Source organism: Podarcis melisellensis (genome assembly GCF_964234715.1).
Source record: "Podarcis melisellensis genome assembly, chromosome: 3".
Lineage (NCBI taxonomy): Eukaryota > Metazoa > Chordata > Lepidosauria > Squamata > Lacertidae > Podarcis > Podarcis melisellensis.
Window position 1 is genome coordinate 48,166,665 of NC_138530.1, and position 24,219 is coordinate 48,190,883.

At 38.8% G+C, this 24,219-nt stretch overlaps 1 protein-coding gene across 5 annotated transcripts in view; it reads right to left on the bottom strand.

The window, feature by feature from the left end:
- Window positions 1-3,169: 3,169 nt before the first annotated feature.
- TTC13 (tetratricopeptide repeat domain 13) overlaps window positions 3,170-24,219 on the bottom strand; it is a gene marked incomplete at its 5' end in the record, with an annotated part of 30,549 nt that continues 9,499 nt past the window's right edge. For 4 of the 5 annotated variants that reach the window (XM_081906825.1, XM_081906827.1, XM_081906828.1 and 1 more), the window contains 14 exons: window positions 3,170-3,324; window positions 4,072-4,151; window positions 5,205-5,283; window positions 5,777-5,856; window positions 7,465-7,600; window positions 8,460-8,569; window positions 9,807-9,891; window positions 12,575-12,658; window positions 14,997-15,089; window positions 16,139-16,271; window positions 16,687-16,817; window positions 21,953-22,109; window positions 23,215-23,389; window positions 23,874-24,015. In XM_081906825.1, coding sequence (XP_081762951.1) covers window positions 3,213-3,324; window positions 4,072-4,151; window positions 5,205-5,283; window positions 5,777-5,856; window positions 7,465-7,600; window positions 8,460-8,569; window positions 9,807-9,891; window positions 12,575-12,658; window positions 14,997-15,089; window positions 16,139-16,271; window positions 16,687-16,817; window positions 21,953-22,109; window positions 23,215-23,389; window positions 23,874-24,015 — 1,597 coding nt within the window. In that variant the 3' untranslated portion in view covers window positions 3,170-3,212. The remainder of the gene's footprint in view (window positions 3,325-4,071; window positions 4,152-5,204; window positions 5,284-5,776; window positions 5,857-7,464; window positions 7,601-8,459; window positions 8,570-9,806; window positions 9,892-12,574; window positions 12,659-14,996; window positions 15,090-16,138; window positions 16,272-16,686; window positions 16,818-21,952; window positions 22,110-23,214; window positions 23,390-23,873; window positions 24,016-24,219) is intronic. The other variant, XM_081906826.1, reaches the window with a different exon arrangement.

The following is a 24,219-nucleotide window of genomic DNA, read 5'->3' on the forward strand; positions in this document are numbered from 1 at the left end:
TAGCAGTTATATGCAGTGGTGTAGCGTGGGTTGTCAGCACCCGGGGCAAGGCAGGTAATTTGCACCCCCTAACCCGTGGATTTGCGCCCCCTAACCCCCAGATGTTGCGGCCGGGCCCCCCTGCACCCCCCCACGCTATGCCACTGAGCAACAGTGTTTTGTGTTGTGTATGGACCTATTAGGTCCATAAATTACCATATAGCATACATTCAACACAAAAAACAGTGACAATTTTTTGTTGACAGAGGACAGCTGGACAAATAAAGGGCCTCATCAAACCTAAACCTGGCCCTGGGAGTGGAGGTGGAATGGTGTGTAATCAGAAAGACTGGGAAGAGGAGGTGTGGGAAGTTGGGAGAGAAAAGTCCAGAAGCAGGGGCAGGAGAGTGAAATGAGGGAGGCCAAGAGGCAGAGATGAGTCAGACTGCTGAAGAAGCATAGGTGTCTCCCTGCCACCATCACTGTTCCCAGAACCAGAAGATGTATGAGATGGGAGCAGCCAAGACAAACATACAGGCTTAATCTCCGATTGCTTGGAAAAAGCCCTGGAGAGGAGGAGACATAGATGGCTGTAGGGAGGCGACGATCTTTACTCTTGACAACTTTCATGGTAAGACACACAGGAAATGAGCTGCTGTGCTCATTCAGTCTGACAGCCAAGTCTGTTACTATAGTGTTTTTGCTAATAAAGAGTTAACACCAACTTTGAACTGTGTAATTTACTGTCCGGGTAGCTCTGTGACAGATGGGGAGGATTCATAGTTGTGTTAGGATGCTCCATAAGGCAAGGCAAGGCAGGACCAGGAAGAAATAGGGCACCTTTGGTGGTCCCAGACACTCTATCCTCCCTTCTGCGTTTGGGCCTGAAAGACCAAGGGAGAGGGTGTGCGTGTGGAGGGTAAGATGGAAGCAAGTGTAATTGATGACAGTGTACAGCAGCATTGCTGATCTTGGGGCATAGGGGTTAAGGTTTCACAGTTTTGTGGGCCTTGAATGGACTTAACTCTGGTGGGTTTTTGGTATCTGAACCAAAACTTTAGTCGAGCATATTTGAAATTATTGTATTGTCAGGCAATATAAGTAACCAGATGCTTTATGAATAAATTACCAAGTAATCCTATAGTCTATACTAATTTAGTAATTTAATATATTCATCCTATATGTTTGTGAGGGAGAGACGTCATGTGACACTCAAGCAACCATCAGGCCCCACCTGAACGATACATTTAAAGCAGTATCATACCACTTTAAACAGTCTGGGAGTTGCTAAGGGTGTGGTTGTAGAAAAGTTATGAGCACCTTCAACAAGAAAGCAGCAGGTAAAAGATTCATCAGTGAGTGCTGCATTTGATGAAACTGGATATAATCCCTGAAGGAGTTTGTGGCTAAAACTTTTCCCAAGGACTCTAGATTTGGACATGATAGAAAAGATGCTCCATTTTCCGTTATATCTTATACTTATATCTTATACAGTACAAACACTGTACTGTTTGTTCCCTCATACAGTGGTACCTTGGTTTACGACCATAATCCATTCTGGAGGTCCGTTCGTAAACCAGAACAGGTCGCAACCCAAGGTGCGCTTTCACCAATAGGGCCTCCCAAAAACTCCTGTCGTAATCCAAAATAATTTGTTTGTAAACCAAACCAGAGTTTGAAAGGCCAAGGATTGTGGTCAAATTGCCCAGCAAGGCATTTGCATCTTCTTCCTGAGCTAGTCCGAGAATTATGCTAAAATGTTTGTGCTCATTCTGAGCAAATGCCAAGTATTTTGTACCAGTACAGTGGTACCTTGGGTTACATATGCTTCAGGTTACAGACTCTGCTAACTCAGAAATAGAACCTCGGGTTAAGAACTTTGCTTCAGGATGAGAACAGAAATCGTGCTCTGGTGGCACAGCGGCAGCGGGAGGCCCCATTAGCTAAAGTAGTACTTCAGGTTAAGAACAGTTTCAGGTTAAGAACGGACCTCCGGAACAAATTAAGTACTTAACCTGAGGTACCACTGTACATAAATCTTAGTATAACAGTATACTAAGACTTCTTTATTACCAGACCTTTATTACTACACCTGCTGACTAATGGGTAGAGAGAACCAACCAAACTGGTCTAACAAAGCAAACTGGGTATATTATGACAAATGAAATGGTGTCAGGAGACTTGGAAAAAACTAATTACTTGCCGAAGATCCTTCTGCAGCCTGAATCTGATTGCCTGGCTCCATCTCAGTTGGGTTTTAAGCCTGGTTTTGGAATACACAGCTTTGCTGTGAGAAAGATAGGGAGTGTAATCCTGATGATGCTCTTGGATCTTTTGATACCAACCATAGTATCCTTCTGGATAGGATGTCCAAGCTGGGTGTTGGAGGTACTGTTTTGCAATGTTTCCTTTCTTACCTAGAGGCCACTTCCAAAAAAAGGGGGAGGGGTTATACTTTTGTCACACAGGGTTTCATCTCCATGCTATTTAACATCTACATGAAATCACTAGGAGAGGAGGTGTCACTAATATGCAGGTGACATTCAGCACTTTCATCAAATACAGGAGAGGAAGTGGATCAGTGCCTGTATGCAGTAATTGACAGAATGAGGGCTAATAAGTCATGTCTGCCTTTTATAGAGATTTAGACTTTTTGTTGTTGTTGTTTAGTCGTGTCCGACTCTTCATGACCCCGTAGGACCAGAGCACGCCCGGCACTTCTGTCTTCCACTGCAGTTTGGTCAGAATTTAGACTATACATCCAAGTAATAAAATGGGCTTTTGTGCCAACCTATTAAATCATTCCTTTGGGTGACTGTGTGAAATTTAAACCAGTGCAGGGAACAGGCTAAAATTACGCTACAGTGCATACAATGTGTGGCAGATGTATGTGTGATATTCAACTAAATTTTACTCAGAGTAGACCAAATGAAATAAACAAGTCATGTTCAGTAATTGGGGTCTACTCTGAGTAAATCTTAGTTGAGCAGCACCCTGTGTTGGCACTTTTGCCTTCTGGCAACTGGTTCTTCACTGAAATCAGCTATATTTCTTCTGGATATATCCAATAATTCTCAGTTACAGAACAGGATTTTGTTTTCTGTTGGGTTCCTAAAAGGAAGTGATTCAATTATTTAGAATCCACAAAAATAATCGGGAACAAAGGACTTGCACCATCAACAACATACAAAAAAGTGGTCACTGCTCTTTATTGAGGTAAGTTAACACAGCAACTAAAGCCTTTTCAGGCAATGAGCTGAATCTGTACTTAATGCTTCAATCATGGTTCTTAATGTTGGAAAGTATTCTGATACCAGTGGGAGACTCTTGTAAGAAGGCGAAATGCTGGAAAAGGAAAATGCATATATTAATAGAAACATAGTCCATGACTTAAGTTTGAAATAAACCTGATATTTTGTATTTTTGCTAATCCAAAAATGCTAATTTAACTCAACTGGAACTTTATTGCTCAAGTTTTGGGGCAAGTGACTACCTATGCATTTTGTCTTCAAAATGTTCTAGCATTAAAATACCAAGTTTCACAATAGTATGGTTCATTATTTCAGACATTTAACACCATATATTGTAGAAGAACTGTTAAGTAGATTGCAATGATAACTATCAATGAAGGAAGCTAATTATCACCATGGTTCTAATCCAGAAAACCACAAAGAAATTTAATGTATTAGGTTATTTTTCCCTTCCGCTAGAGAGTAAAATGCCACACATGCAGACCTCTATGGTGTGCCAAATTCAAACAGTTCTTTCTAGTTTGGGGCTATTGCTTCATGTAACTTTAGTACTACTTAAATTTATAATAGGAACCAGGCCTTTTAGATGTGGTGGTTTAAGTTTAACAAGAACTACATTGTTATCACAAACTATATTTGAGTAGTGTCACAAGCAGCAGGCATAGATATATGGGCAGAGGGTGAAATGCAATAGCTGCCATAAGTGGGAATTTGTGAAAGCACTCTTCTGTTAACTCAACTTTTCAAAGTAACAAAGACTGCCTTTCTGAGGAAAGCTGGGACTTTTTTTTTTTTTTTTTTTAGGACATGCAAAACCTTGAGCCAACATTAACAATTTTACCTTTTCAGATTCAGCCAATCTTTTGCCACTTTACTGAAGGCCTCTGATCCAGCTGCTGTCATAGCTTCAAAATCAATCAGCTGGAACACACATTAAATATAAACAACTAAATGCAAAAATAAGTGCACTGTCAGAATATACTCTCACGTTTAGCACCATCCAAAAGGTATTTGTAATGGAAGTTGGAAGACAAGAAGAGCTGGACTGTATGCTTTGAATTTGTTTGCTTTAAATATGCTATTTTAGCAGTTATGGTACAACAATGAAAGGCTGAAGTTGCTAGTATGATTTCAAGGGGGGGGGGAGATTTAAAATTTAAAGAAAACCACCATCACAAGAGACTAGTTGAGTGTGGTATAAATAATAAAGTGTTATTATTATTGATGGTGATGATTCCTGTTGCAAGACCCAAAGTTCCAGACTTCATTTGATCATAAAGAGAAGTTACTATTGTCCTAATCACATAAAAACTTTCATCTCATTTACAACGCACTCCATCACTTCTAGCATCTGCCAAGAACAATAACAGGAACATTACCTAATGATAGTTAAATCTAGGAAATAGATTTATGAGGAAGCAAGTTCCACTGGGTGATATATCCAACATTGCACAAGAGGAAGTTCACTCATGCAGTGGAAGTTCTTTTCCTATTCCCCACCTCACTGCCAAATGCAAATTTCCAGTTAGTTCTAGATGGTACCCTAACCCTCCAGAGCAGGTCAGGGGGAAAGGGTAGGGTGAAGAACTTCTGCAAATGGTGCCCATTCCATTTGCAGGTAGACAACACTGGACATCACCTTCTGAGATTAGGATTGCTGCTTTATTTCATTATTTTGCTACACCAACAGTTTCCAATCCATAGGGCTACTTCTCACATTGAAACAAGAATGCTCTCTCATACATCTCACTTCTTTTTCAAAATACTGTAACGTGTCTTTATTTTTTGAGAAGCTGCAAGTATTCACAAGCTGCTTCCTAAATATCTGCATTACTTAATTCATACCCAGCCCCACATTACACTTTAAATAACTTTTTGGACACAGGTGTGAACTGCAGGAAAAAAATGGGTGTCACAAGCTGCTCTTTTCTAAATTTCAGGGCATTTTATTCTTTTTATTTTATTTTATTGTACCTTTCCCTTTGGAATTTTTCCTGATACTTCTTTTCCACTTGCCATCAGGGCTCCCATGACTATTGAATAAGCCACCACACTGAGAAACAAACAAAAACAAGAAATAAAATGCTCACAAAGCATTCCATGGAAACACAAGAACATATTTTACTGCTTTTAAAGGTTAAGAGATTCTCCATTTTCATAAATATTTAAAATCAATGCAATGTACTCGTGACCTGGCTGTATTAATTTCAATATTGCTATATTGAGCTTAATAGTGCAATCCTGTACAGAAGTAAGCTGCATTGAGTGCAACAGGACTTACTTTCAAGTGTATTTTTTAAAAACTGCAGAGCATAAGACAAGTTTTAACAGGCCAAATACAAAATGAGAAATAAATCTGCTATAAAATGGAGAAAATGTTCTCTCATTAAAGATGCACACAAGAATAATACGACTGCCAACATTTATGCAAAAGTGTTTAGGACTTGGGGCAGGAGAAAGAAGAACTGGTAAGGTAAGATCTCATATCACTGTGCACAATGTAATCTTTGCAGATTCAGTTATTACATATGAAGAAAGATACTAACCTGGACCCTCTGGACAGAGGCATTAAGTTATAGAAATAATATACGAGAGACAGGATTAGACTGCACACAGCATCCGACTCCTAAGAAAAATAAAACCATGTATTTAACATGAAAAATCAAAATAGCAATAGAAAACTGCATGTACCAAGCAAATTAAATTAAATGAATGGAATTTGTGGAAATAAACTGTTTTCATTCTGCAATATGCAGTATTTTATTATCTGTATAATTATTTATTAAGTTGGTAGTTGTAGCATGACAAGAAGCAGCATTCAAGCAGGAAAAGGTGTATATAGGACAGTAAGCCATATAGACATGTTTCATTTGCTAAGGCCTTCTAAGCTTTGTATATAATGTGGTTGTTTCTCAAGCCGTGCTAAAAACATTTTTTTATCTGCCATGTTAATTTTTTTGGGGGGGTGTCAGATTGTGAGTTACCTTGAATAGTAATGGAACAGAAAGGACAGATAAGAGATTTTAAAAATGGGTTGGATCCAGAACTCCTGTGAGCAGAATTCCTGCTGGAAGAAGATGGGGTGGGGATCAGATTTTAGCCAATAGCTGCTCTTGGGGGGACAAGGCACCCTTGTGTGGGAGGTGGCATTTGGGGGGAATGAGAGAAGAGAGCCTTCCCTTTCCTTCCGAGGGAGCTTCTGTTGTATTTCAGTGCGTTCCACAAATGGAAAAAGTTTGTTCACAGAAAGGACACTCTGGATCCAGCCCAACAAAAATAAATTTTAAAATGTTTAAACAATGCATTGCATTTAACCATAAATAGAAGTAATCTCTTAAATATTTTATAGTGATGGCATGCGTTTTAACTAATACTTTGTGTTGGACTAGTGCCTGGAAGCAGTAATGGGCTGGATGAGGGCCAATAAACTGAGGCTGAATCCTGACAAGACACAGGTCCTATGGGTAGGTTGGTTCTCAGGTCTGAGAATTGGCTGGACATGCAGCTTTAGATGCATAATCTGGGGTTGTGCTTGACCCAGCGCTGTCACTTGAGGCTCAGGTGACTTCAGTGGTGTGCTTGGACTAACATATATACAAAATTTTATTTGACTGCCATCTTCCCAGAGTTAAAACCATGCTAAATGTGGCTTACAACATGAAAAAATACATAATGATGTACATAACAAAAGTAGTCATAAACAAAAAATAAAATAAAAAGTAAACAACCAAATTGAAACAATTTCCACATCAACATCCATAACAACATCTAAAATAAAGATACAAAAAATTAACAACAGTAACAGCAACAACCTCCCACCCACCCATTGTGTCCAGTTTGGCCCTAAGAATGTTGGTCTAAAAAACACTGACATGTGAAAATCAAGGCCAACATCTTACATGATGTTGTCCTTGAAGGGGATACAAAAGCTATAATTGGAGTAGAATGTGGCTGACAGAATGTGAACTGGTACGGTTTGTTGACACATTTTGAAAAGCTGCCTATATGCTTCTGAGACAAAATTCAAGGTGCTGATGTTGACATGCCAAGCCTATGGTGATGGTAATGATGACAATTTGCATACCAACCTTCAACCAGTGATCACAGGGTGGTTCACAAATGCCTTGGGATGCAAATATCTGAAGAAACATCTCTCTGTGTATCAGCCTGCCTGTGCTCTTAGACCTTTTGGGCTCGTGATACTAAAAACTAATTACATAATGGAAGATCTTACCCCAGATTCTGCAGATGAAACAAGTAGTTTTCCTTTGGTAGTTAAGTCTTTATAAAGAGCATCTATTTCTGCATGATACAGTTGTGTTCTTTCTTCTGTTGTCTGCGTTTCAACTGAAAATAGTATGTTCCCAATCCTGAAAATATATGTCTGCATCAGAGGCATGTTTTAAAATAAACACATACATTCAACAACACATACATAAACAAACACATACAAATGCATACAGATTATATACGATTGGTTAAGTTGCTCCAAAACGTATTTCAATAATTTCCAGTTGAATAAAGAAATGAGTGCAATGTTACTTTGGCTTCAGAGACCAAATATCAAAACTGAAAAAGCAATCTAAAAAGACAAAGCAGATTTTTTGTTAACTACTTGGTAATATTTTTAATCTTTTTTTAAACACACACTCGCACAAATATGGCGAGATGATTAGGAATGGGCAGAAGCAGGACCTGGTGGAATGTAGCCTTTAGCTACTACATTGCCCATATAAAAATTTAGTGAGTATCCCTGAAAAGGAAAAATACAGAATATTGCTTTGATTCCCCCTCCCTTTTTCACAGAAGAAGAGTTGTTATACTAGTATATTACTAATTGGGGAGCATAAGCAGCAAGAACAAGGGTGGGTAACATGTGCCATCCAAACTGTATACCTGAGAAGCTTCCAATATGGATAAGGATAAAACTATAATAAGTGTATACAACTTACAAGCTGTTAGTAAAGTCAGATTTTGGTTAAGTGTTAGGACATGTTTGCATGGATTATATGGGTGTAAATATATTAATTTAATACCACATTAAAGCACATAAAATGCAGCTTTGCTGACAAAGTTTACTACAGAAGGAAAACCAAGCATATTTGAAATCTGCCTAACCTTTGACTGCTATAACACTGTCTTCAATTTATTTTTTAAAAAATAATTAAAATAAAGACCAGTAAGCTTTTGCCTGTAGCTTACATGATATAAAATAGAAACTTAGCTTACTTATCTCCTGTTATGGTGATAGTAAATCCATCATACTCTTTTCCTGGATCTTTGAGGCTTGGGACTTTGGTGTTGACCGTGAATCCATCTCTTGTTTTACTGTGGAGCTGCTTTCAAACAAATATCAAAAAGTGAATTTTGTTTGTTTGTTCTATATGACAATTAAGACAATTTCAGCTTTCCTTTATACTACATAACTAGGTAAAGGGTAAAGGGACCCCTGATCATTAGGTCCAGTCGAAGACAACTCTGGGGTTGCGGCGCTCATCTCGCTTTATTGGCCGAGGGAGCCGGCGCACAGCTTCTGGATCATGTGGCCAAAAATATGGCAAGGTTTCTTTCCCATTAAAGTTTACATCTAACATGCATTTTTCTCTCTCACTGCTAAAAGAATTTCACCTATCGCACTCAGGGGGGCTCTTAAAAGTAAGGAAGGTTTGCTATTTGTCGACTATGGCCTCGCTAAACATATGCAAATATGTTAGAGCTCTTTTTAGGCATACCACACAACAGAGATGTGCTAAAAACATAGAAGAGATAATAGTTTTCCCTAATTGTTGATACTTGGGCTATTTCATATTTTCCTGTTCAAATATCAGATGCATGTTGACATTCTTCTTCCGACATGGAAGTCAGGACCTGCACAGGAAAACCATTTTGTCAACAGTCTTTAGAGAATTATTGAATTATTCAGCTAACTGCTTTCAACTAATAGAAAACAGCACCCTCAAGGTTATACATTCAATCTCAGAGGGGATTATTTTTAGCTAAAACGGTTGCTAAATTGTGAAATTCTGCCAGTTTGACCCTATGAATAAGTAACACATGACCCACTCTGACAAAATGAAGTGTTGGCCTCCTACTCGAAGTTACCGTATTCACCTCTTCCATTTCATGCTATTTGTATCTTTTCATTTATGCGGTATTTGTTAAGTCTTCCTTGTAATGAGTACTTAAAATGCAGTAAGATCCATTGAGCTTATTTTCTTTACTATGGACAATTTTGCAATTAAAAACCCCTTCATCATTCTAAGAGACACTAATAAACACGCACACCCACAATTTGTTACAAAACACTCTAATACACAGAAAACTAGCTTGGAGTTTAGTGAGCTTTCACTTGTAAAATGACCTTCCTCAGCAAACCCTCATTGCATACTAGAAAAAAAAATCATATCCAAGTTTAAAATGGTAGCTTTAAGTCCATTTCCACTTTCACATGAAATTTGAAGGATCATCACTAACTATTGTTATTTGCATGATCTTATTTCTAATATTACCAAAAATACAGTTGTCTTGCGGGATGGGAAAGGAATTGGGGGGGGGGGAGAGAGATAGAAAGACTACCTTCATTATTGGGAGAAGGTCTTCTACTTTTTGCACTTGCTCCAGAGCTTCTCGAACGTCTACTAGTTCTTTGTGGTTATTAGCACTAAATGGTTAGACAAAAGGGTTTAAATAGAATTTCAATTAAATATTTTGTTCTAGTTTTTATATTAATATGAAAATATTCTAACATGATAATACAATAGCTTTTTAGCATACCTAGGTTATGTTACTGAGAAAATAACCTATACAAAATAAACCTGGTTGGCATCCATGTGTCTTGGGTGACGATGGAAAAGTGTGCTGTGGGCGTAGAGAGAGATACAGGAGAGACATGTTTCAATGAAGCTGGGGCAGATGAAGGTGTCTGGTTGTGCTGATGCAGATGCGCCACGGGATTTCTTCTCTTTGCGCTCTTCCCAATGGTCATTCCTCCACCAATCATCATTATGGATACTGACCTGTCTGTCTGTCTCCAGGCACTGCTGTCATCTGCAAGGGATTCCCACATGGCAGGGTTGATGTTGCCAGTCTTGTCACTTTTGTAGACATCGTTGGCACAGATGGTCTGCCAATGGGCCTAGTGCCTGAAGCGGGCTCCCTTTAGAGCATGCCCGTGGAGATCTTGCCATCTTCCATTCTGTGGACATGACCAAGTCAGCATAGACACTGCTGATACAGGAGTGTAAACATGCTAGGAAAGCGGGTTTAGGAAAGCACATCTTTGTTTGAAAATCTGTCCTGCTATGTGGTATCCAAAATCTTCCTGATGCAGTGGATATGGAAGGCATTGATGCATCACTCCTGATGGTTGTAAGTTGCCCACAACATACTTCCATAAAGCAGCATGCTCAACATGCAAGTCTGGTAGACCTTCATCTTGGTATTCGCAACCGCCTAACCCAGGATGTTGGTCTTTGTCAGGTAAGGCCGAACTCCCTGCTTGGGCAGAATGGTTGATGAGTCTCAGTAGAGCTTCCTCAGAGTGCACTGTCAAGGCTGTGTCATCTGCAAGCAACGTCTCTCGGATAAGGATCCACTGCATTTTTCTTGGTGCAGGGACGTGCCAGGTTGAACAGACCCCCATTGCTCTTTGAATGGATGAACACACCGTCTTCAGGCAAGCTGAATGCATATGAAAGCAACAGGGAGAAGAATATGCTAAAGAGAGTTGGGCGAGAACACAGCCCTGTTTCTCACCACTCTTTATAGTTTAATGATATAATGAGCCCGTGTCCCCTTCTCTGATGTGACTGCAAGGAGACTGAAAGCATTTGCTTCCATTTTCAACTAATCATGGTTGTCAGTATGTATGAAAGGGCTAAATTGCCCTTAGTTTTACCTACAGTTTATCTGATTAAGGCAACCTTAACCATCGCTAAACCTAACCACAGTCTACCATTATGTCCAAACTGGGACAAACACATCTGATCTCATCAGAGCTGCTCCAGAGGAGGAGCATGGGAACTTGAGGCTCATCCATGATTATTTTCATAGCAATAACTAAAATATAGTTTAGAGTTATGTTGAACAAGGCAGACAAGCAGTTTGAAACCCGCTATATACAGTACAGTACATACTGTTATTACTATACCTTTCCCTTCCTGATATTGTCCTGTATTTAGACTTAAAAATATATTTGTTGACCAGTTGTTCCATCTTTCCATTTTCATTTGTAATCTTATTATATATGTATGTTTTACCCCACCCTTAAAGGATTCTGGAACAGTGACTGACTACTAGGGTGAAATACAGTGACATCTTCATGGTCACTGAGTGAGCTTCACCACTGAGCAGGGGCATTTCCCATATTCAACTTGACACTCCAGCTGCTCTTCAACTTTTACTCCTTACACATTCATGCTTCCATTTCTTTACTCTTCATCATCTTCCCTCCTGTTAAGACTTTTAAAAAACAATTATCTCAATAAATACAGATTAGTTTTCTTCTCTTGGCTCTTTTTTAGTCTTCTTTCCCCAGTTCTGCTGCTACTCCATTATCTTCTATGTTGACAACAAAAATAGATCTTTTAAAATCTTCTTCTTCAGCATTCTCATTGGCCTGGCTTTCCCTGACCATAGTTCACACCTTTCCTTCATCATCTTCAAACTTGCCTCAGCCTCCTGGCTGCATACAGTCAATCTGACAGTCAGAACTGCCAACGTCCAAGTTTTCAACCTTGCTAAATTTTGATAGTTTTGTCTCCTGCTACTGGAAAGGCATTTGCTTATTCTCTCATGCTTCTTTTTGGTTTGCCAGTTTTTCAGCTTCACCCTCTCCTCTCTGTTCTTAACTCTGTTGCCCGTTTATTCTGTATCTCAATTTGCCCATCTTTTCCCTGTGTTACAGGCATTTATTGAAATTCATCTCCTTATCAGAAATTATTAGTTACTATGCTTTTACCTTTTGGCCCCTCCTTATCTGTCACCCTTTTTCTTTCTCTCCCACTGCATTATTATCTTTGCTCAGCCAATGCTTTCTTCTTTGAAAAATCTCAAGTCATTTCTATTTCACATTTCCATCCTCACTCTCTTGCTGTCTCTTTTCTCTGAACCTCACTGACACCTGAAATCTGCACCCTTCTGTCTTTTCAATTGTTTATGGAATGTTTCAAACCATTTCCTAAATTTTTGGTTCCTAATCTCTTCTTTCCCTCCCCATGATCTCATCTTGTTTAGATTGTAAGCCTGCAGGCAGGATGTTTTAAACATTACTGTGCAGCACCTAATTCTTGAACACTATATAAAAATTTGCCGTATTAATGCAGGAAAAGGAAGAATTTATTTACCTATGATAAACAAGGATCCTGTCTTTGATAAAATGAAGCATCTTTTCAAAATATTCCAGATATCTTATGTTAATAACTTGTCCCCTGCAGAGAAGAACATTTTAAAAACGGGACATTAAACAGATAGCAAGCATTTAGATACCATTTGTGAAAGTACATATATGATTTCTATGTGGTAAAACACTGGAGTTCAAACTTTGTTCAAGGGACTCTACCTGCCAGAGAACTTTTGTGCATTGCAAAGCATTATGGACATGTTATAGCAAAAATCTGTGTGTTTCTACTTAGAAGAGTTCCATGAGACTCATTGCGTTCAATGAGACTTTGAAATAATGGAACTTACTGCTGAGTAAATTTGCATAGATTGCACTGTTAACTGAACATTTTTCAAGTGATATTTACAAGGCAACTTTGACTAATAGCAGATTGTACCACACAGTTTTAATCTTTGATAATTTGTGTATTCTCTTTAAAAATATTAAACTGACAAGAGTCATTGTTAGCATTTAGATGAAAAAGGATGTAACTATATAAAATTAAAATTAATTTGAGTTTTATTTTGTTTCTGTACTGAGGTTGTCTTTACAGGCAAGCAGACTTAAGGAAACTGGGAGCAATAGTTATTAGGTCCTACATCTATAAAAGATTATTTATAATATTGAAGTCTTAAACTTGAGCCCTCTGAACCTATTGAGCTACTCAACATTATGCATGCACCGGGAAGCTGTAATCATTTTAGGCATGGGAATATTTCACCTAATACAAGTTTTCAGTCCTGCTCAGGATACGGTTACACAGACTGTCCATAATTCATCAATATTTTCCCCCAAACCAGAGCCATTGAAATGAAATGAATGAAAACTCATGTATTGATCATTCATTTCAAGATGTATGCCCACTGGATTATGTTTGCTTATATCTATTTAAACTCTCCAGCTAAATTTTCATTCTGAGCAATGCTTGCAAACACAAATTTCTGTTTTCCATCTATAATGTTGTTGGTCTAATTGCCCAAACATTCATGAACAGTAAAAAGATATGTCTAGGGTGCAGCTAGCCACACAAACACATATACCGAAGGCAAAACTACATACCATTATTGCACTTGTTGAAGTCCCTTCTCGTTTCCAAGTCTACAAAACAAGATTTCATAGAGCAAGCTTTATAGCCGCAAATACCAAGAGACAAAGCTACTTGTCAATCACAGGGGTTAATTAGGCCACTTGTCTTTAATTTCACTTACCTGAGCCAGTTGTGCTTAATTAGTTTAATTAAACCTGCTATGACTAAACAAGAACTGCATAATAATAGCGATGAAAAGAAGCCTGGAAAAAAGTGGCAGCTTAAGGCAGATTCATCAATGCAGTATATGAAAAGGCAAGAATCATATTAGCAGAAGATGTTTTTTTTTCTAAAAGGAGCAGAGAAATCATAGTTCCAAATTATTTATTCAAACTTTCCACTTCTAGCACAACCCACTGCTGCCTGTCAAACACTTTCTATGCTGACGACAAGACATTTCACGCTACAAAATAAGCTATGATGGATCTAGTAAGAATGCAGTGAGTCTACAGGTGAATTAGAAGTTACCACACTTTCATGTTAGGCCTTGTAGTTATGCAGTCAGCATATATCTATGCCAAGCAGATTTTAGAACTTGACTTTAGATTTTCAGAAAAGCTTGATATGAATCTAGTTAAGAAATATAAATGAAGTCAAGGAAATACAAATCAGAAGTACCCAAACTGAGTGTAAAATATCCAGCTTGTACAGTGAAAGGTTGATGCTATTGGTAAAGATTGGACAAAGAAATTGAAGTAATTGGTCAAAGCAAAAATGCAACAAGTTCTTACTAGGAAACTTACAAACTTTGGCAGCTTAAATATATGCTCCTTAGTCTAAACCCCTGTGATTGACAATATTTTTGTTGTGTTCTCTGCCTTTCCTTCTTTGTGGCTGCTCTAATACCAGATATCTTGTTTTGTAGTGTAGGAGAAGCGGGAACATACAACAATTGCTAAGGTATGCTTTGAAGAGAAGTGGGCTTGTGATGAAGCATAATGCAATAATGAATCAGTTGTGCTGCATATATTATCTTTCAGAAATGCCTGGCAAGATTTTAAGAGTAGCTGTGGGTTTCTGTGTAGGAAAAATACAAAATACCTAACCAAAGGCAGTACTGAAATATATTGGATTTATTTGTTGGACTCCAAAACAATGTACAATTCCAGTTCCTCAGGAAAAGGAAAAGAAATATCTAAAGGGGGCTATAAAACATGCAATACACTACATACTCTAAATTTAAAGGGGAAAAATGTTAGAATACAAATTCAGAAATTCCAACTCCGAGAACTCCTCTGTGCAAAATGTGTGATTCTGGCACAATTTCTGATGCAAACAAGGTTTCACTAAAGCATCATACCTGATTAGATTGATGTGATTATTAAAGCCTCTGCTAAGACTTCGAGCTGGCATTTGGTCTAACCATAGTACAGGCTGGTCTGGGTCAGCTATCCTGTAAAGAGACACAGCATCAACACTGCTTACAGATTTGGTAGTTGTATTAATTCAGGTTTAATTTTTTGAATCTATTTTTAAAGAAAAAAGTTTATTGCTTTCTTCCACCTACAATAATGTGCTAACCTCAAGAGTTAGAGGAAATTAACTAATTCCTAAGGGATGTGGGGTGGTGGTGGTGGGAATCTGGGCAACCAATCTGGACTTTGGGGGGGGGGGCACCTCACCATAACACAGCAGCAATAATGACACCCATGGCCAGCAGCACTGCCTGGGAATGCATCCCAAATGCTGACTTGGAAGCCCTCTTACAGCTGCGAAAACATAAGCATAGGAGGAGGATTGGGGCCCGACTGCAACACGTCTGCATTCATAAGGCAGCTGGCAACACTGCCAAGGAAGAAAATGGGAAGGACAGAGAGAATGGAGAATTGCTGAGCCTTTACATCTTACAAGATTGGTTAGCTCTTCAGGAAATCAAGGTTAATCTTGGTGATGTTCTGTACAACTATTGCTATAACCAAATCTGAAATGTTAAGAGGAATGAAATAATGGACTCAACTTTATTTACTTTAGTTTGCAAGGAGAAAGAACTTTTGTTTCTTGATCTAAGAAGTTGGATTAAAGATTCAAGTTATACACTGCCCTATATGATACACAATGTGCATAGTACTATGAAATGTAAAGTTAGAATTTGAATGAGGGGTGAAGTAGGGGGAGGAAAGCATTGTGAAAGAGAGAAAAGAAAAAGCCAACATGCCTGGGTCAAGCAGTATGGGAAGGTCCAAACACTATGATTTGCCCTGTGGCCTCCAGCCTCCAGGGATGGCCCTTATTAGAAGAATTAAATAGGTTTTGTGAAGTAGTCACACAGACAGGGCTATAAATCATGTAATCAACAGCAGAAGTAATGATGTAGGAACCACAAAAATCTATAAATACTTCCTCAGTTCACTTTGCCTCTGCCTTTATAAAGTCAATACTTGCTTAGCCTACAGTTTAGTACTCTTAATAATAATTCACAAACTAGTTTTCTTTCTTTATTACCTTCGCCATTTCACAGCAATGTCAAACATATCTCTCCACTGCATCAGCCTGGTTTTTCCATTAATTCGTACTTTCGAGTTCACCCACGTTCTCTGTACAGCTTGCATTACTTCTATCACAGCTAGCCCCATTGCTGAACAACAAACAGAAGTAGGTTACCAGTGAAGCCCACTCACATTTATACTTGACATCTAAACATGAGGCAGAAGCTGAAGCATCAAAATAGTGCAATTCTATGCATGCCCTTACTATGTTCAGTAAGGCTTACTCTCTAAGTAAGTGGGCATAGAATTGCAGTCTAAGAGATGCAACTGGATGACTGCATAGGATCTAATATTTAATATCACTGGAGGTTGCTGCCTCATTAAGTATTTACACTTTACAGTACATAATGGACCGTAATAATTATTAGTAGTTTTCTTTTATGTATGAATAAGCTGAACTACCATATGAATAGAGCATGTTTTATTGCAGAATATCCAATGCTAATCACAGCAAGCACCATTATACTTTTAATTCCATATTCCAATAAAGTTTTTCCAGTGTACCTCTATGTACTCTCTTGTTTGGAAGAAATCCAGGGGTCTCATATTGCATTAGGGAACCCAACTGATCAGCAACACATATAATCTCTTGCATTTCGGGTTTATAGTTTTCAAATTTCTGAAGTAGTACATCCCTTAAAATCACAAATAAAGCCAGGATTAAATATCAAGATGATTTCTTACATAGATTATATATTAGTAGCAGCCAGTGAGATAGACAAGCATTAGAAATATGGTTTAAGATTACCAACCCCTGCCAAGGTTTATTGCAGCTTTCCTTTTTAGAACGCTATTTGGGCATAAATAAATAAATAAATTTGTCCACTAACACCTTAGAGACCAAATAAGTTTGTTCTGGATATAAGCTTTTGTGTGCATGCACACTTCTTCAGATACACTGAAATAGAAGTCACCAGACCCTTATATATAGTGGGAGGGTGGGATGGGGTTTTTCTCATAAGGGTAGTAAGGAGAAGGGTGATTGACCCAATGGATATGGTAAACCTGTTGACTGTTAACGATTGCAATTAGTCCTGCAGGAAAGCTACTGTGCTATTTCTTTTCTGATCGAGTCTTACTTACTTCGCCAAACCTTTATTAGGCATGGCATATATAGGCCATCATAAAACATCCATATATATATATATATATATATATATATATATATATATATATATATGCAGGTTTTGGTGTCCTCGGGTGTCTTCCCGTGTAAAAGTTGGGGTGTCTAGGCGACGTTTCGACGAGGTCTCACTCGTCATCTTCAGGCTGGTGCTTTCGGCTTCTTGTTACTGGAACAGAGCAGGATCTCAGTGTTTGAGTTCCTATAAATACTGTTGAGGGGGTGTGGTGTATAGCCTCCAATGTTCTGGGCAGAGAGGAAGTTCCCAGGCTAGTGTGCCTTTTCTTCTTTTGTTCCTTAATTACTTGAGGGATATCTTGAGTGATTTCTTGAGTGATATCCTGAGTACCACTTAGGTGGGTCATTAGGTGTGGATTAGTTGCTAAAGTCTTTGTGTCTTGACCTCTTGAACTTTGTGAAGAGTTTTTCTGAGAAGATGGCTGTACTGCACTTAGTTGTGCTCTGGCTTGGCTTCGTGTATAGGGGCGAGCTGTGGTTTTGTGGCCTGTGTCAGCCAGATCTGTGTAGGGATTGCAGGGGGGTGCAGCATCCGGAGGTGCCACCATGGTTTGGCTACTGGATGGTGTCTGTAATTTATCTGTGGAGAGGGTCTGGGTTTGGGTCTGGTGTGGTTGATTGGTGATGGCGTTCTGTGTGCCTCTGGATCTGGTGTCAGTTTTTGTGGGGAGGGCTAATTTCCAGATGTCTGGCAAGCGGGATGTGTCGTCACGCTTGTTCATGTTGTGAGGGTGTTTCTCTATCTCGATGGCTTCCATGATTATTCTCTTGTGGTGATGTTCCATGTTAAAGAGCAATTTGGAATCTGCAAAATTAATTTCGTGTCCTGTTTCTTTCATGTGTTGGAAAAGAGAGGAAGTTTTTTCTTCTTTTTTGACGGCATTCTTGTGTTCTGCGATACGTGCATTTATTCGTCTGTTTGTTTGTCCAATGTATGTGGCTGGGCAGACTTTGCAGGGTATTTCATAGACCCCTTGGTTTTCCAACTGGATTTTATCCTTGGGGTTTCTGAGGATATTGGCTATTTTTTGGTTGGTGCAAAAGGCTGTTTTGATATTGTGTTTATGGAGGATTTTGCTAATTTTATCTGTAGTGCCCTTGATATAAGGAAGGAGGGCCATGCCATTGTTTTCTTCTGTGTCTTGGTTTTTGGGGGGTGTTTCTTTTTGGATTAGCTTCGTAACCCTGTTTTGCTGGTATCCATTGGCAATTAACACATTTGAGAGATTCTGTAACTCAGTTGTCAAGTGGTCTTTGTCAGCCAGGCGTTTGGTTCTGGAGATGAGAGTCTTGGCTACGGAGTTTATTTGTGCAGGGTGGTGGTGTGATTGTGCATGTAAGTAGCGGTTGGTGTGTGTTTTTTTCCGGTAGATAGTGTGTCCTAGGGAGCCATCAGGTTTTTTGTAGATTAGGACGTCAAGGAAGGGAAGTTGGTTGTTGGCTTCTATTTCCATAGTGAATTGTATTTTGGGGTGTAGGCTGTTGAGATGTGTGAGGAAGCTATCCAGTTTTTCCTTCCCGTGTGGCCAAATTACAAAGGTGTCGTCAACATATCTGAGCCAAAGTTTGGGTTTGTGTTCTGACTTGTCTAAAGCATTGGTTTCAAAGTGTTCCATGTACAGGTTTGCGATGACCGGTGAGAGGGGTGATCCCATAGGTGCTCCTTCTACAGATAAAATTAGCAAAATCCTCCATAAACACAATATCAAAACAGCCTTTTGCACCAACCAAAAAATAGCCAATATCCTCAGAAACCCCAAGGATAAAATCCAGTTGGAAAACCAAGGGGTCTATGAAATACCCTGCAAAGTCTGCCCAGCCACATACATTGGACAAACAAACAGACGAATAAATGCACGTATCGCAGAACACAAGAATGCCGTCAAAAAAGAAGAAAAAACTTCCTCTCTTTTCCAACACATGAAAGAAACAGGACACGAAATTAATTTTGCAGATTCCAAATTGCTCTTTAACATGGAACATCACCACAAGAGAATAATCATGGAAGCCATCGAGATAGAGAAACACCCTCACAACATGAACAAGCGTGACGACACATCCCGCTTGCCAGACATCTGGAAATTAGCCCTCCCCACAAAAACTGACACCAGATCCAGAGGCACACAGAACGCTATCACCAATCAACCACACCAGACCCAAACCCAGACCCTCTCCACAGATAAATTACAGACACCATCCAGTAGCCAAACCATGGTGGCACCTCCGGATGCTGCACCCCCCTGCAATCCCTACACAGATCTGGCTGACACAGGCCACAAAACCACAGCTCGCCCCTATACACGAAGCCAAGCCAGAGCACAACTAAGTGCAGTACAGCCGTCTTCTCAGAAAAACTCTTCACAAAGTTCAAGAGGTCAAGACACAAAGACTTTAGCAACTAATCCACACCTAATGACCCACCTAAGTGGTACTCAGGATATCACTCAAGAAATCACTCAAGATATCCCTCAAGTAATTAAGGAACAAAAGAAGAAAAGGCACACTAGCCTGGGAACTTCCTCTCTGCCCAGAACATTGGAGGCTATACACCACACCCCCTCAACAGTATTTATAGGAACTCAAACACTGAGATCCTGCTCTGTTCCAGTAACAAGAAGCCGAAAGCACCAGCCTGAAGATGACGAGTGAGACCTCGTCGAAACGTCGCCTAGACACCCCAACTTTTACACGGGAAGACACCCGAGGACACCAAAACCTGCATTCCTGTACCCGTGAAAATCTACGAAAGCAAATATATATATATATATATATATACAGTGGTGCCCCGCAAGACGAAATTAATTCGTTCCGCAATTTTTGTCGTCTAGCGAATTTTTCGTCTTGCGAAGCACGAAATCCCATAGGAATGCATTGAAAATCAATTAATGCGTTCCTATGGTCAAAAAAAGTCTAAACAAAGCCAAATTTGGTACAACAACAGTTTATTAACTGCTCTTTAAAGTCACACATACTGTAAAGAGCAGTTCAAAAACTGAAGGGAAAATAAATTAACTTTATAAACAAAACATGTCTTTGTTTTTAGACGTCGCGAGACGTTTTCGTCTTGCGAAGCAAGCCCATAGGGGAAATTCGTCTTGCGAGGCAAATCGAAAACGGAAAAACCTTTCGTCTAGCGAGTTTTTTGTCTTGCGAGGCATTCGTCTTGCGAGGTACCACTGTATACACACACACACACACACACACACACACACACAAATAAACAGGCATATAAAATATGTAATGAGGATTTTCAGTGGAGTTTCTTCCCGCTAAGTAGTGCCATTCACCACTCTAAGAGAAAACTCAGCCACCCTGGCAGTTACTTCTGGGTTAATGTCAGACCAATAGAATCTGATATTTTCATTGTGCCATGATGTTAGACTACCCAAAAAATGGGGGATAGCAAGCACTTACATAGCTGGTTGTACAATGGACAGTAGAAAAGAATACGTTCTACAGTGCCCAGCACATTCGAAAAACATCTGCAATGTCTATCATTTCTGGGGATGTTTAAATATCTGCCCTTGATGAAAGCTGAGGGGGAAATGTTCAGTCGGGGTAACATAAAGGCTCTGTGTTGGACTGGAATTATTAATTTTGTAATATAAGTGTCCCTGTTATCTGTTGTATTTAAACCATAGAAGTCATGGAATCTGATGGAGTCCAACAGACATATTGAAAGGTCAAGGACCGCGTGTTCACATCCATCTAAATGAGTCTTAACTGCTGCTTATCCTGCCAGCAAGATTACCAAGATCACAACTTCCAAGTGCCCTCTGAACAAACAATAGTTAAGCAGCCTCTAACAAATAATCTAACAAATGCTGTTTCAGAGATCATCGAGTTGCTTTCCAGAATTCTTTCATTTGCAGAAATGTCACATACTATACAGAGTCCTCAGCTTCTGAGGAAATACAACTGGGGGAAAAAAGAATAATTCAGAGTTGCCTTTCTTAAGTGAAATGACAGCTCCAGAGCCACAACACACCATAAAATTTGAATTGTTGTGAAAAAGAAGAAAAATAAATAGAAACATTTGCAGAAACTGTTCTTTATAGTACAGACTAAAGGGCATACTGTAGAACAATGAAGCCACTTTCTGCACTAGCTTTTCATTATTTTGGACCTCTAGGATTGTTGAGGTATTTGGTTTTCCTCAGTTTCAAGAACAAAATGGACCATAAATTAATATTACTTATTATGCTGTCCACCAACTAAGTCCCCTTGGCAGGTTAAAAAGTTATGGATCAACCAAACAACGTATATTAAACATCATAAACTAACTCAGTAAAACCAACATAAAACCCAACACCAGCACAAAACCAGTATAAAAGTAGCACAGAACAGCAACAAACTAGTATTGGGAAATTGGTGCTAGAGATCTGAAATACAACAAAAAACACAAAGGGTTATGACTAAGTCATACTCAGATTAGTCCATTTGTTTCAATAGGTCCATTTTGAGCAGAACACATTTTTGGAGTTGGTGCAGGTTAGAAATCAACTTGTACCTGTTACAAACACATACTATAAAACCATAGCCTATATTTGAAGCCATGCGATTAAAGTTGAACTGCCATTAGCAAACATTTCCAGCAGAGCCCAGGAACTGGTAAATTTAGTTACTTACTTTATATGTGGTTGTAGTCCCGGCTGCTCTTCATAGTCTTCTATGAGAAAAGGAAGATTTTTGGCCCAGTGATCTTTAAACTTCCCAGGAAGATCCATATCTATATTGTATTCTGTAAGTGGGGTATCAAGGTGGGCATGCAGATAGCGAGAATATTCTGTGAAGGAAGTAAATATCATTTAGCCCCGTTTCCTGCAAGTCAACTTACAAAGATCTCTAGGCGAAATGCTTTTCAAGCAATCTGCAGTGCTGAAGAAAAACACATAAGGAGCTCATATGAAGTTGCTTTATACTGAGCTGGATTCATCTAGCTTGGTCTTGTCTACACTAAGTGGCAGTGGCTCTTCAGGGTTTCAGAAAGGCATTTCTCCCAGTCCGACCTGGAGATACCAGGGATTGAACTGGGACCTTCTGCACATGCTCTACCACTGATCAATGGCCCTTCCCCAAATCCACACACAAACTACAACCATGTCACTGTTCACTGTTCACATGCTGTATCTGGGGACCTTTCCATACAAAAGCACTGTACTTCCTTAAAGTAGTATAAACTTGTGGATGATTTCCCTAATATTTCTTCCATTAGCAGAGATTCTTTAAGTGAAGAACTTTTATCACTGCAACCATTAAACCTTACAACTTCACAATGCCATTTCAATGTACACCACTTGAAGAATTTTTTTGACTTTTGATAAGTTTTCTAAATAATTAAAATAATATGTCTCCCTTTCCTTGAAATACATACTTTCCCCTTTGGCAAACTGTATCCAATTGATCAGGGTACATATGGACAACTGCACAAATTCAATCTTTATTAAGGAATAAATATCCTGAGCCAATAGTTACGTAAGTAGTCATATACATAACTTTATATTTTCACTTAAAAACAAATCTACAGAAAGGGCATGCCAATTAGCAATAAATTTCATGGATAGCTAGGATTGATGTACAAGCCTAAATAAGTACTTTTTACCACCGTATGTAAACCTGAAAAAAACTTTCTGCTGTGTACTTCTTTGAGGTAAGAAAGCTGTAAAGAATTTCACAATACAGTATGTACAGCAATTTTTTTAAAAATGTGCACAAATTTGATACTTAAGTTAACATAGGTTTGAGCAGTGCTATTTTTCTAGAAAAAGAGGTGCTGGAACACACCATGAACCTTATTCTCTTATAATGGCAATGGTGCCCACCCAAGAGGGCTGAAAAAATATCCTGGATCTGGGTATGAAACAATGAATATTTCATTAGCAGCAACTTACCTCTGAGGTATTTCACTTTCAGGTACTCTGTACTAGCTTTCTGACCAGGCAAAGGATCATTTAACATAACTTTAGTTTGAGCTTTTATTCCTTCATAAAATTGCCCCATAGCAACGTGACTAAGACCTTTCATATACTGGCACACTTCATTATATGGTTCTAGTTGCAGACACCTCTAGAAAATTGAAAAGAGAATAATCAATACATTTGTGAGACTGCAGATAAACAAACCACAGATCTTTATTTACTCTTTATCCACACATCCATAACAGTAGAAAAGTAATTTGTCACAGCCATCTCGAGTCTATGTGGAAGTTAGAAGAAAAGGAGAAGCAATGCACCAGTTTTTCAAACAAACAAGCAGAAATCTTCCACAGGGGAAAGGCTTTTGTTCAGCCCATTCCTACTGTTATCCACTGGACAGAAATATCAATACAGTCTTCAATCTAAGGGAAGCCCTCAAGAAGGCTGCAACTTTTCTTATATATGACAGGGAACATGCAAGTCTTTGTGGTTGTATGCACATTTGAGAGCTTAATAGCCTAAAGGTGTCTGATTTATGTATGTTTGTTTGCTTATATAATAACCACACACAGCACAGAAATTATATATAATTAATATATATGATGGAAGTGCTGTAACTCGTCACAATTCCTTACCTTAAAGTTTTTCAGAGCTTCATTCAGGCTACCATGATGATAAAGCATCATTCCCCCAAGTTGTATTGTCTGAACATGATTTTGATTTAGCATCAGTGCCTTTTGAAAGTTTTCTGTAGCAGCTTCAAAGTTACCAAGCTCTCTAAAGTAATAAATAAATAGCAAAAAGCAGCAATTAAAATGTTTATTTAGTAAAGTTGCTATTTACTGAAATTAACCAACGTAGGCTCTAAAAATCAGTATCATATCAAAAATAAGTTCAACAATAAATCTGTGATTTTTTCAAGCAGCAATCCTACATGCATGTACTGAAGATTGGGACACAATTGTTCCTACTCCTTAGTAG